This window comes from Ornithorhynchus anatinus, chromosome 11, assembly GCF_004115215.2.
Source record: "Ornithorhynchus anatinus isolate Pmale09 chromosome 11, mOrnAna1.pri.v4, whole genome shotgun sequence".
Taxonomy (NCBI): Eukaryota; Metazoa; Chordata; class Mammalia; order Monotremata; family Ornithorhynchidae; genus Ornithorhynchus; species Ornithorhynchus anatinus.
Window position 1 is genome coordinate 1,384,602 of NC_041738.1, and position 14,156 is coordinate 1,398,757.

Below are 14,156 nucleotides of genomic sequence, written 5' to 3' on the forward strand. Positions count from 1 at the left end.
ACTCCCCCAAGCGCTCTGCTCCGTACAGTGTTCTGCACTCAGTAAATACAATAGAATATGTTTTGTCTTCGGTGCTTGGCTCATAGTAAGCGCTAAACACCTTCACCTTTTTGGTTACTACCACCATCCCTGGGAGGCAGGCCCTGCCATTGCTCTGATTTGCCCAACCGAAAAGCAAGGAGCAACCCAACCCCGGGCAGGTTGATTGACTTAATCACCTTATGGCAGGCCAGGGACAGAGGAGAGGGGTGGGAGCCTGGGGCTCCTGACCTCCCCACCCGCCAGATCACACTGCCTCCAACACAGACAGGCTGGAACTGAGGCTGTGGGGCAGCCAGCCATGACAACAGCCAGTACCTGGTGGGACTGTGGGAGCTCAGTGACTTTTCCCAAGGCACCCTAGGAAGAGAACACCTTCCTCTGCCAGACTTAATTTGGCAGTCACTTGGCCACTGGCTCGTAGAATAAAAATCCTATTATTGAATCGGTGTTTACTTGGGGCTATGTGTTGGAGTAAAGACTAGATAATCAGAACAGAGGCAGTCCCTGTTCCACCCGGGGCTCACAGTCTATGAGGTAGGAAGGACAGGCATCTTCTCATTTTAGGGGAGGAAAATGTGGCACCGAAGTTTAAGTCTAAGGTCACGAGGAAGGCAAGGGGCAGAGCTGGGATTAGGACCTGAGGTTTCCAACTTCCAAACCCAGGCTATCTCCACTAAGCAATGCTGCCCCTATCTCTTGTTAGCCATTTAGAATAATAATAACAAGGAGGGTATTTAAGTGCTTTCTGTGTCCCAGTCACTGAACTATTATCTGGGCTGGATGTAAGATAATCAGGTTGGACACTGTCCCCGTCCCACGTCGGGCTCACAGTTTTAAGCGGGAGGGAGAACAGCTATAGAATCCCCATTTCACAGATGAGGAAATGGAGGCTCAGAGAAGCTCACCAAAATCACCCAGCAGCCAAGGGGCAGAGGCGGGATGAGAACCCACATCCTGACACTCCCAGGCCCAGGCTCTTTCTGCTAGGTCTTGCTGCTTAGGAACAGAAAGAAATTGCATTTCACACGCAGATACAAGCTGTGTGATGAGCTCTACTTAGAGGACAGTCCACCCCCGAGGACCTGGGGTGGATGGCTGCATTTGTTCTGGGGATGTCACTGTTGAGAATAATTTACTTGAGCTTCTGATGCATCACGGGGGGTGAACTGACAGGGGGTGAACTGACGGGGGAAGAGGATGAGAGATCCTAGGAGCAGGCTGTGGCGGGGCCAGGTAGACCAATAAGACCCAAAGTGATCAACTCCTAGCCACCAGGCTTCTAAGTGGTAGGTTTGGAAGCCGGGAGCAGAGACACCTGCTTAGCTGTAGTTGGCCACGGGAGTTATGCCATAGGATAGGCGGCCCTCAATGGATGGGTGAGGCTGGGGAGGACCCAAGGAAAACAGGCTTCTGCAGTGGCAACTGGGAGGGGAGAGAGCAAAGCCCTCCTGGTGGTGCTCTGGGGCCCTCTCCTTTCCCGTCTCCGTCAGGCTGCCGTCGCTCTGTCACCACCCACAAGTCCGAGGTGCTGGAATTTAGGCCAAAACTTCAGAACAGCAGTTGCGCGTGATGGTTGGTTTCCTCCACCATCTCTGCCCTTGGCAAGAGCAGTCCTAAATCTGCCCGTCGCCCCCATGGCCAGAGAGGCGTTTTTGTGTTTCGGATGATTCCCGCACTTGAGACAAACTTCAGATTTTTTTCCGAAATTCTTCCTTTCCCAATTGGCAAGTTGGGACCCCACAAATCTGAAATGGAATGAAGTTCTGACACCACAAGTTTTGTAAAAAATGGTTTTATCCGTTCCATTTTTGTATAAAACACACGGGAGAAACCTAGCCAATCAACACACAAATTGCTGCTATGTGACAAGGGATTTTGTCAGATTTCCAATCTAAAGAACATACAAATGTTTGTTCATGTCTACAGTCAATTGTCTACGCTCTGTCATTTAACTATTTCTTTAAAAAAATTCCACATATCCCCGTTATTTCTTCTGTCCCAGTTACAGTACAACGACAGGAAGGAAGAGGGTGGTTAACAACGCCCTAGGCAGTTTTCTGCTGTCCTTTCTTTCCAATCAGAGACTTGTGGATGTGAGGGATCACGCCTAGAACAAAACACAAACAGATTTAGAGGCCTGAGCAGCAGAGGGGTTCATTCTTCCGATGGAATTTATACTATGAGCAAGCACTAGCAATTCATCAATCATCAACAATGGTGTTTGGGCACTGCAAATCTGATGGTCTCGTTTGCCCCGAGCCGGTGATTTGAGCGGGGACTATGGAAACGGTGAAAGACCCCATGCACGGTTTAACCTTTTTCCTGTTCTGGAATGGCCACCCTGGTCCGTCCACCTCCCACAAGGCTACAGACCGGATCCCTGGCCAACTGACACCAACGCATCAAGGGAGACTCTGCTAGTTAAAGGAAAAAGTTCAGGCCCCACTAGTAGCATTTCCTGGTTTTCCAAGGGATTGGCTAAATGACAGTCACAGCTGTGCACATGCACACACCCGCTCAAAACAGGAGACTCCACCCTCTCTCTTCTGCCCTTTCCCCCCATCCCCAGCCTCCTCTCCAGTCAAGTTCCCTCCCTGCTGCCATTCCACTTGAAATTGATGGCTGTGGGTGGTCTGAGGGAGTCAAGGAGAAAAGGGCTGCAGGCTGGGTTAACGCTGGCTTTTGGATAAAGGAGACCCTCTGTTTCTAAGGTGGCCTTGGTTTGGCTTTAGTTGGTGGTGGGAGAAAGGGCTCCTGACCCCCTACAGCAAAGATGTGGAGGGGGAACAAATCGTGCATGATGGGCAGGCTTAGGGTCCAAACTTTGGAATTAAGCATGTTGGGGGGGGGGGTGTCTGGAAGAGAGTGGCTCAAGTTCCACCTGGCTAGAAAGCCCAAGGCCCCGCCCCCCCCCAGGGGGCACGTACCACCACCAGCAATGGTAGCCTTGATGAGGGAGTCCAACTCTTCGTCCCCACGGATGGCCAGCTGCAGGTGTCGAGGAGTGATGCGCTTAACTTTGAGATCCTTGGACGCGTTCCCTGCCAGCTCCAGTACCTGTGGAAAGGATTTAGGAGATTGTGTGGTTGACTCTGTAATCCCTGTGAGGGCCAACTTGCCCGCCATCACCCTGGGCAATGGCCAATTTGGGGTGCGTGTGTGTATGTGTGTACACACACAAGGGAGAGTGGGGTTCCCCGAGGAGAAGGATGAAGTAGGTAGAAGGTTTTACCACAGAAGGAGAAATACCCAGAGCTGGTTGCAGTTTTCTTTGGGACTTAGAAAAATTGAGAGGCACAGAGGAGTCTAATTCAAATGCCCAGATCTGTCCCAAGCCAGGCCTACAGAATTCCAGGTGAAAACAAAGCCAAATCTCTTGACCCAAGCTCTGGGCCCAAGCCTAAATGGCTTCTACACAGGCAATCAGGCGTACAGGTAACCTTAAGCTCAAACACTTGGCTTCCAATCCCTCTTCACCTTTAACTTCTCAGGTCTCCCTGGGGCTCAGGGACCACAGGCAGGAGGCGAGACTAGCGCGACTGCACAGAAACAGGAAACAGCCAGCTGGAGGCCTTGGGAAGGGCCGAAAGGCGCCTGCAGGAGGCTGAGGCATGAACAGGCCACATTCCCGCTCCCCCACACCCAGGGCAAGTTTTCAAATGGGCTCCCGGGCCAGGAGGAGCTGCCCCATTCCCTCTCGACTGACAGCCGGGCAGCGCAGAAGGCAAGGGCGGGAGCCCCGGGACTGCCCGGGAGGCCAGTCAGGATCTCTGGGGTGAGCCGAGATGGGAGAGCGATCCTGCTGCCTGTGGGGGCCAGGGAGCATCCCCACCTCTGCAGTGAGATACTCCAGAATTGCAGCACTGTACACGGCCGCAGTGGCCCCGACTCGTCCATGGCTGGTGGTTCGCGTCTTCAGGTGTCTGTGGATTCGTCCCACGGGGAACTGAAAGAGGAGCTGGTGTTAATAACAATAGGGCCAAAGCAATGGCCCACAGAGAAAGTTTCATCCAAAACATCCTTTGCAGAATTGTGCAAAACTAGAGGACAGCTGAGAAAAAAACTCTGGGTTCGCGCTCGGGGCCCCAAAGGACACCTGAGCCACGCACCCTGGGAGAGGTGGAGAGTTTGGGGGTTGGGACTAGTCCCTCTAGAGGCCAGGGGCCAGTCTGGGGTCTTGGCCCTTATAGGCCCTAGGCTTAAGGGATCAAATTATTTTAACTGAGTTTGGAGATTTGTATTAGTTTTTTAAAAAAAGAAAAAATGGATTTCTGCTGTAGGACCCTCCAGGGCAGTTTTCCTGGAAAAAATTTCACTTGGGCCTCTTAGAGCAAGGGCAGAAAATCACGGTGCCTAAGGATACATTCGCTGTCAGAGCTTCTCTGGGTGAATTCTGCCCGTTGGACTGTGGTGACCTGGCCTGTTTCATGTGTCTATACACGTGAGTGTCTCTGCTCTATAACTCCTTAGAGGCCATCTGGTGAGATTTGGCTTCAGCCGAGCTCGGGGCTGCAGGCCTAAACAAGGAGACGGCTGTCGGGACGAGGCCACCAGCTGCATGCCCAGGGTCGCCCAGGTAAGAGCAGAAAGGCTCACAGCGTTGGTGACCCTGCTCACCTCCACTGCAACCTGGCCCTTTCAACCAGGAAGGCAGTATGTTTCTCTAAGGGCCGGCGATTCAGGAACAGTTCCTAGAGCCGGAAGGCTGTCATTTCTATCTTTGGTGACTCGAGGGGCTCTAACACTGCTTTAGATTCTGAGGCCAAATTATCTGTCATTTGTTTCAAGCAAACGACACTGTACCAGGCACTGTACTAAGTCCTGGGGTAACTTGCCTCACCACCTATCAAACTTAACTACACCTGGCCCAGCTGGGCCTGGGGCCAATCTGTGGCTCATGCTAACACCTAGGATTTCCTAGCATCTCCCAGAAAATAATGCCTACAGGCCTTACTGTCCATTCATTTAGAAAGAGCGGTGCCATAACCCAGCGTTTAACCAAACCTGGGGTGAGGAGGAGGGAATGGCAATTTAGAGCAGGATCTCAACTGGGCACAGTCCAAAGCCCAAAACGGACCACTGGCCTATGAAGCAGAATAAAGTAGAAATTACGACTCTAGATATTACGGCTCTTTACAATTAATTCACTCTTTTACCAAAGCAACAGATAGACAAGCAGTTTGTTGTTTTTGGTTCATGTATCCTGTATGTGAACAGGTAAGACACTAACACGACGGTCTTTGCCGTTCAGGTGAATAGTCCCGGGGCAGGGAGTCCTCTGGCTTGCTTGGCTTTTGAGGCCACTTTGAGCAGTGGAGCCGGGCTGAAGCAGGCAGTGGGTGGGCAATGAGGCAGCACTGCCGTGCGGAACCTCCAGAGAACTCGTCTCCCTGCACCGAGGAAGCTTTCTCCCTCCTAAGCACTTGGAGGCCTAGATTAATGATACGTTTTCATAGAAATGGAGCACCAAATTGGCTACCTTCTTCCCTGATGAAGTGGACAGGGAAATCACCACGGCCCAAAGGTTTCTGGGACAATTTTATCACTGGGGTAAAGTTGGGTGTTTTGGGTGGTTTTTTTTTTTTTCTTTCCCAGTTCAGCTACCAACTTTGCTTCTATCTCAACCCGGAAACATGACAAGCAAAAAAGGTTAAACATCACTGGAGCGTGACAACCACCCACCCGTTTAGCCCGCTTTACCTGCAGTCCAGCTCTCTGGGAGCGAGACACTGCCTTAGCCTTCGCCTTCCCACTGTCCTTCCCAGCCTTGCCTCCGGCCTAAACGAGAAAATACTTTCAGAATCGCTTCTGGCGAGCATTAGGAACAAAGATCTAACATGCACAAACATGACTGTTTAGGGGTAAAAACTAATTACTGGGGTGGTTTTGTGTTTTTTTAAAAAAAGGTTTCTGCCTCCACCCCCTCTTCCATCTGCAACTGTCTACACAGTGGACATCTTGTAGTGCCTTGAGTACCTCAAAAGCCCTAATTAAAAAGAAATGAGGTCAAACCTTCTAAGCAAATCACCCTTTACGAATACAATTATGGCTCTCCTGTGGGTAGCTTTACCTAGCAGCTTAGGGACTTTAATGTGGAGTTTGTTATACCATACATTCCCCACTTACTTGTTCCTTTAGAAATCTTTACTCAAGTTACATAAGGCACTGATTTTCATCCTTATAAAAATCTAGTTTCTTAGAAACCTGCCTACTTTAACCTCCAAACGTCATTAGGAAAAGTGTTAAAGGGGTCCTCGCAAAGAGGAACTGCTGACTCTAAACTGAAGGTTTATTTACTATTAATGCCATTCAGTGTTTAGTTATTGCTGCTTTAATAATCTACTTGACTAACTAGCAATATTTAGTGTTCTGCAATGCTGCCTGCTCCCTTCCTTGGAAAATGGTTTTCATAAAGCTTTTATGGGGACCGCAGCCCTGAGATACTTTACCCTTCTTCCTCCAAGAGCTGGCAGCTTCAATCAAACAATGGTACTCATTGAGGGCTTTACAGTGTGCAGAACACTGTCCTAAGCTCTCAGGAAAGTGCAGTACAACAGAGTTGGTAGACGCGATTCCTGCCCACAAGGAGCTTCCAGTCTACGGTCTATATCCCCGAGTAAGACCCCCAGTCACTTGCAGGGTAGTTTCCACATGTATTTTAGTACCAAATCAGAGAGTTAGCACAATCCAGGTACCAGGACTCTGCTGTCCCTTGGCCTGTGTTTTAGGTTGTCTGTTGTAAGGCAGTGGTCTGGCCTCCCTGCTCTGTGTTTGCTAATTTCACAGAGACAGAGTTGCCCCCTGGTTTCCCTCAGTCAGTGACAGGATCATTTGTGGGGTTCTGCTGAAAATCTTTTCGGATGAGTCTTGCCTAAGTCCATTCATTCATTCATTCGTATTTATTGAGGGCATAGGTTTCCCAGGGCACTCTTGAAATAGTCTTCCATCTAAACTCAATTCTCTTCGCTTAATCCAAGTCAACTAAACAGTTTAGAAAGGCATTGGATCTGGGGAGGTTTTGGGTGAGGTAGGTGGGGGGGAGGGTGGGTAGGCTTGGTGCAGAAGCGCTCAGGTGACTGCCTGTAACCCTGGGCCTGCCAAGCGACACCTGGCCCAAGCCTAGCGGGTGAGGCTTCGCAGCGTGGGCTTCACTAGGGGAGGAGAGGGGTTTGTCCACCGGACGGCCTCCACGGGCTACCGGAGCCTCCGTTCCGGGCCGATCCATCATCCTCCTTCCCAACACTGGGCCGACAGGGAGGGGTGCAGGGCCGGAGCCCAGAACCTCCCGCAGGAAGCGAACGATGCACTTTGGCAAAAACGTACGTGGCTTGGAGGGCTGACGCATCTTGTAGCCCCTCGCCTTCACAGAGGAGCCTCTGAGGGGACTTGTGGGTGCTGCTCTGAAGCCCTCAGAGCCACGCTGTTTGGCCCCTAACCCGTGACCCTCTACTGTGGCTCTGTTTTCATGAAAATAGGGAGCCATTATGAAAACTGAAACAGGGTGTCTCTGTAAAACCAACCTAGCGCTCTCCACTTACCTTCAGCACCTCGCACTTGGGTCCTCGCACCCCACACCAACCCCAGGGGAGCACTTAACTCGGTTGCTTCCCCTTACTTGAAATCGACTTTGGTCAGCCATCAATAGTTTTTTTTGTAAAAAAAAAACAAACTTTACTAATACCCAAAGTGACCATTTTGGAGAACACAGCCCCAGTAAATGATGCACTCCTCCCATTAAAAGCAAGAGAAAACTTGCTAGTCGATCCTAAGCTTAAACCACCTGAGTATCTATATTTTTGACTGTTCCATGGGACTTTTCTTCATATGTTACCTGCTCTTCGGTGCCAGTGATACCTGTTTTTCCTCTCAACTGTAGCTTGCACCTGCCTATTTCCCAAGAGATGGGATGCTCCTTGAGTGCAGGGTTCATCAAATTAACTTCACTCTACCCTTTCAGGTGCTTAGGACAATATTCTATCTGATGCTGTTGACTAAAGACTTCCCAGTATCATGCAGACTATGGTATTTTACCCTCAGATTTTCCTTTTCAGTTCACCTTCTCACTCCTTTTTTGCTCACTCAGTTTTTATAGAGGAAACTGGTGGAAATAGATTACTGCATAATGGAGGTGAACTTTCTTCCCTGTCAGACTAATTAGCACAAACCTTTGCAAGCCCAGTGTGGAAAGTTTCTTTGGTTTAGATCTAAAATTTCCACCCAGTTTTGACAGCAGTGGCAAGATGAGGGAGGCAGGCTTTGAAACCCGACAAGTCTGCTGTAGGTTTAACTGAACGGATATCCCCTGCTCCCTCACCAGCCAGAGACAGTTCAGGAATGACTTAGAATGGGTGGACCCTTAGTCCTGAGAAGCCATATGGTCTAGTGGATAGAGCACGGGCCTGGGAGTCAAAAGTGACTCAGGTTCTAGTCCCAGCTCTGCCACTTGTCTGCTGTGTGACCTTGGGCAAGTCACTGAACTTCACTGAACTTCTCTGGGCCTGTTGCCTCCTCTGTAAAATGGGGATTAAGACTGTGAGCCTGATGTGGGACATGGACTATGTCCCACCCGCTTAGCGTGTATCTACTCCAGTGCTCAATCCTGTGCCCGGCACATGGTAAGCACTTAAATACCATTAAAACAAAACCGAGGAAACAACAAGAAGAGTATGAGCTGCTTATTCTGCGCTAAGCACCGAGGTAGCTGGAAGAATAAGAGTGGGGCACCAACCCTGTCCCTACCAGGGCACCTCTTCTTTTGAAAAACAACATCCCAGCTGAAGCAGCACCTCTTGGGGGAGACTATTACAGCACACTCTTTTCACAGAATGGGCCTTCTAATACGGTATGGTTACCAAAACAAATGGGCTTTCAGGAGTGAAAATACAACGGTCTGTCCTTGTGTCAAAGTGGAGGACACAAACCAGAGTGGTGAGCAAAGACAAGCTGACCTTCCCCGGAGCTTTAAAAATCCCCCCTGCTGGTACAATGCAAATCAGACCTAAACAGGAAACCACAAATGACAACCCACGACAATCCTTATTTTATGTTCATGTCCGTGTTTATTTAGCCATGAATACGTTAGGCCCTGAAGCATTTATCGAGCACCTCACTGAATGCCACGCATTGGTTCCTACGGCTTAAAAAAGAAAACCTCACTGCGCTGGCAAGGGGTGGAAGGTGGAGGCTGGATTCCCAAACGCTGTTGGACAGACTGTGCGTGCGTGGGCCTGGGCATGACAGGATAGGGTGGAGCCACGGGCCAGGCAGGCTGAGGAAGCGTGAGGAAGCGACTGGACACCCCCCCCCCCCCCCCCCACACACACATAGAGGCTTTGTGGTGAGGACATGTTTCACCCAGGAGGCTACAGCAGTGGCCAACCCAGTTGGGATCACAGTAGCCAGGGACAGAGTGGCCATTCCTGAGCCAAGGCTTTGGTCAGGGGCACCTGGGGCTGCAAGTCAAGAGACAGTACGGATGCACGGGCACCCGGGGCTGCAAGTCAAGAGACAGTACGGAGGCACGTGCACCCATCTTTTTGTACTCAGGCACGGACACACATACACACCCACCCACAGCAGGGGCGGGGGACTGGGAGGGCGGTGGGTGTCATCCCCGATTACAAAAGATATCAAGAACTATAGAACAAGTAACCTACCCACTGGCTGTCAAATATTCAGTTCAGAACAAATAGAAAATGCTAGGTAGCTTCAGGGGTAGAATTGACTCATCAAACATGCTTTAAGGATTTCATCCCTTTGGCAAAACTCTGTATCTTAAGCGATGCAAACTTAATCGACACCCCACAAATGTTACACGTGAGCACAAGACACCACCTAAGTCATCTGGGATGTGAATTCAGAGCCACTAAATGGCATCTCATCACATCTGGGGTCAGAGCGGGATGCATGACTTCCAATATAGGGTCAACCAACAGCATTTATTGAGCACTTTCTCTGGGCACAGCACTGAACTTAAGCACCTGGGAGAGTGGAAGAGTTAATGAATACGATCCCTGCCCTCAAACAGCTTCCAATCTACTAGGCTTTTAATCACAAAACCACAATTACCTCTACCAAGACTTTTTTTTAATGGAGCATTTTAAAGGTCTTAGAATTTACAGTTGGGGCGGAAAAAAAAAATTGACCATGCCGCCACCTTCTTGAAGTCCCGTTTTCCCCTCCCCCCCAATCTCTGGAATAGAAATGTAATTAATATTCTTTCTTTTGCTGTTAAAAGATGCCTTGGGAATTCAGGCCTATTTAAGCCTAATTCTGGATATATTACTTTATCAACTCCGAATACGGCATAAAGGGTAGTGAGGGGGTTTAGAGAGAAGTACAGAATACGGCTTGTTGGAGAATCCGTGAAGATGGCCTCACCCTTTAGATGGGGAACAAAATTCACAGGAGCCCTAATGCAAAGAGATCCAGGAAAGGATACTACACTGACTAATTGCTACGGGCCTAATAGTCAAAGGCAGTACCCCATTCCAATTAAATATTCCAGTCAAGCGCTCACTACAGTACTCAACACACAGTAAGCACGCAATACATACCATTGATTGACTGGGACTCTATTGTATCAATCTTTGCCTCTGAGGCTTCTTAATGGTAGGAATTCTTTCTCACTTTTACTGTGTCCCCATAGTCTTAGTATGGGGCCCCAGTAAGTTGTGTATGTAAGGTGTGGGTGGAAAGCAATAATAAAAGTTGTTTTTGTTAAGCACTCACTATGTGCCAGGCACTGGATTAAGCCCTGGGTTAATACCTGTGGTATTTGTTAAGCACTTGCTATGTGCCGGGCACTGTACTAAGCACTGGGGTGGATGAGGCAAATCAGGTTGGACCCAGTCCCTGTCCCACGTGGGGCTCACAACCTTAATCCCCATTTTACGGATAAGGTAACTGAGGCACAGAGAAGTGAAGTGACTTGCCCAAGGTCACAAAGCAGACAAGTGGCGGAGCGGGGATGAGAACCCCTGCTTAAGAAGACACAGGGTGGCGCAGTGGAAAGAGCCTAGGCTTAGGAGTCAGAGGTCACGGGTTCTAATCCTGGCTCCACCACCTCTCAGCTGTGTGACTTTGGGCAAGTCACTTCACTCTCTGTGCCTCACTTCCCTCATCTGTAAAATGGGGATGAAGACTGTGAGCCCCACAGGGGACAACCTGATGATCCTGTATCTACCCCAGCACTTAGAACAGTGCTCAGGACATAGGAAGCGCTTAACAAATACCAACGTTATTATCATGATTATTCTTAGAACCCAGGTCCTTATGACTCCCAAGCCCGCGCTTTATCCATTAGGCCATACTGCTTCTCAAAAGTCAGGACTTTACATTGCAGTGGGGGCACTTATTTGAGAATTTCTGAGCGAGGCTGATGACACTAGAAGCAGCGTGGCTCGGTGGAAAGAGCCCGGGCTTGGGAGTCGGAGGTCCTGGGTTCAAATCCCAGCTCAGCCGCCTGTAGCTATGTGACCTTGAGCAAGTCACTTCACTTTGGTGCGCCTCAGTGACCTCATCTGTAAAATGGGGATGAAGATCGTGAACCCCACGGGGGACAACCTGATCACCTCGTATCCTCCCCAGTGCGTAGAACAGTGCTTTGCACATAGTAAGCGCTTAACTGATGCCATCGCCATGATGTTTGGTGCCACCGACTCTAGCCAGTTGGGTATTTTGGGGGCCCTGGGGTGCTCCCCGACTCGTCGGCGTTGGCTCAATGGAAAACGGCCGGTGGGGCACCCGGCATCTTCTCGGGGGGGGGGCAGATAAGATGTTTTACTCATCACGTCACTTTCTCTTGGGCTGAAAGGAGGCTGGGAGGGGGACCTAATTTGAGAGTGCGATCGATTAGACTGTGCGCCTGTCATTGGGCGGGGATGGTCTCTCTCTGTTGCCTAATCATCTATTCCAAGCGCTTAGTCCAGTGCTCTGCACCTAGTATGCGCGCTCAATACATACGATTGAGTTGATCTCGATGATGTTGTTTTGCTGTCCGTCTCCCCCATCTAGACCGTGAACCCCTCACTGGGCGGCAATGGTCTTTCTCCTTTGCCCAATTGCCCAGTGCTCGGCACATAGTAAGCGCTTAACAAATACCAACATTATTATTATTATTATTGTCTAGCCCGTGAGCCCCTCACTGGGCAGGGATGCCCTCTCTCCGTTGCCCAACTGTCCAGTCCAAGCGCTTAGCCCAGTGCTCTGCACCTAGTAAGCGCTCAATCCATCCTATTAAATGAATGAATTTATCTTGATGATGATGTTTTGCTTTGCCATCTCCCCGTTGAGACTGAGCCCCTCACTGGGCAGTGGTGGCCTCTCCCTGTTGCCCAACTTGCCCATTCCAAGCGCTTAGCCCAGTGCTCTGCACCTAGTGAGCGCCCAATCCCTCCTACTGAATGAATTAATTTATCTTGATGATGTTGTTTTGCTTTGCTGTCCGTCTCCCCTTTCCAGAGCCCCTCACTGGGCGGGAATGGTCTCTCCCTGTTACCCAACTGTCCATTCCAAGCGCTTAGCCCAGTGCTCTGCACCTAGCAAGCGCTCAATACATAGGAGGGAATGGAGCCTGTCCTCCGTGTCGGGCTGGAGGCCGGGGCTGCTGGCCAGGTGGGCCCTCTGTGGCCGGGGGGAGAGGTCAGAGGTCAGAGGTCAGGGCACAAGGCCCGCTCGCCTGAAAGGACAGTGGTTTGTGGCGCTGCCGGGGGGGGGGGGGGGAGGGGCGGGCCCCGCCGTCCCGGCCCTCACCATAGTGTCGGCGCTGCTCCCGGACGCCGCGCTGCTGTCGCTGCCTCGCTCGGACGCGGCGCCGAATCGGCCTCAGCCCAGCCCCGTCGCCCGTCGCCGCCACGGCCGCCGCCACAGCCGCCGGAGCCCCAGACAATGACCCGCCCGGCCGCCCGCCCGCCCAGGCCAATCCCCGCCCGCCTTGCTGGTTTGAACCCCCGCTCCCGCCCAATAGGACGCGTCCTTCTAGCGAGGCCCCGCCCCCCCCGCGGGCCGCCCTCCCCCCCCGGCGCTAACGGCTGTTTGTTTTTGCACACGGCCCGCGGGGGCGGGGCCGAGGCCCCCCTCACTGACGCCTGTGGGCGGGGCGCCGGGGTTTGGCTCCGCCCCCCCGCGCGGCGGGACGGACGGCAGGGGCGGCCAATGGGAGCGGGGGCGCCCGCGGCAGCCGGCCTATGAGGTCGCCGCCCGCCGGCGCGGGAGGCGGGGCCCCGCGGGCGTCCCTGAGCCCCATTGGCCCGTCGGCCCGTCCAATGACGGCGCCCCGCTCGTTTCCCGCCCATTTTTTCCGCCTCTCGTGCCCCCTGAGGTACTGGCCGGAGAGGGAAATGGCCGCCCCGCTGAAGGGCTCGCCCTGCCTCCCCCCTTCTGTCACAGCCCCCGCAAGCCCTTAATAATAATAATGTTGATATCTGTTAAGCGCTTACTGTGTGCCGAGCCCTGTTCTAAGCGCTGGGGTAGATACAATGGGGATCAAGCCTGTGAGCCTCATGCGGGACAACTTGATTACCCTGTATCTCCCCCAGCGCTTAGAACAGTGCTCGGCACCTAGTAAACGCTTAACAAATACCAACATTATTATCATTATTATACAAGGTCATCAGGTTGTCCCACGTGCGGCTCACAGTTAATTCCCATTGTACAGATGAGGGAACTGAGGCCCAGAGAAGTGAAGTGACTTGCCCACAGCCACACAGCTGACAAGTGGCAGAGCCGGGATACGAACCCTTGACCACTGACTCCCAAGCCTGGGCTTTTTCCACTGAGCCACGCAAACGGCCCCCTTCTCTGGCTCGGTCACCATATTCATTCAATAGTATCTATTGAGCGCTTACTATGTGCAGAGCACTGTACTAAGCGCTTGGAATGGACAAATCGGTAACAGATAGAGACAATCCCTGCCTTTTGATGGCCCTCTACAACTGAGGGACTGGCACAGCGCCCCCGACCAGGCCCAACAGTCGAGTCCCAACGCCGGTCCTTTGACAATGGGTCCAGAGACCCCCCTTTTCCCCCCAAAAAAAGGGAGAGCGTGCCTGGTGCGAAATCTGCAAGTTAGGGGTGTCCAGCACAGTGTTGCCCAGCACCTCTTGTCCAAAGCC

At 51.6% G+C, this 14,156-nt stretch overlaps 1 protein-coding gene and 1 long non-coding RNA gene across 2 annotated transcripts in view; one reads left to right on the forward strand and one right to left on the reverse strand.

Moving 5' to 3' along the window:
- The window catches only part of LOC114815043, a 32,687-nt gene that overhangs the window by 2,466 nt on the left and 16,065 nt on the right, over positions 1-14,156 (forward strand). The window lies entirely within an intron of this gene.
- Positions 1,819-12,918, reverse strand: LOC100076203 (histone H2A.V). Its single transcript, XM_029075036.2, has 5 exons — positions 12,796-12,918; positions 5,743-5,820; positions 3,875-3,988; positions 2,970-3,099; positions 1,819-2,149 (listed from the first exon to the last, which is right to left on the reverse strand). The coding sequence occupies exons 1-5, from the start codon at positions 12,796-12,798 to the stop codon at positions 2,088-2,090; spliced, it is 387 nt and encodes a 128-aa protein (XP_028930869.1). The 5' UTR covers positions 12,799-12,918; the 3' UTR covers positions 1,819-2,087.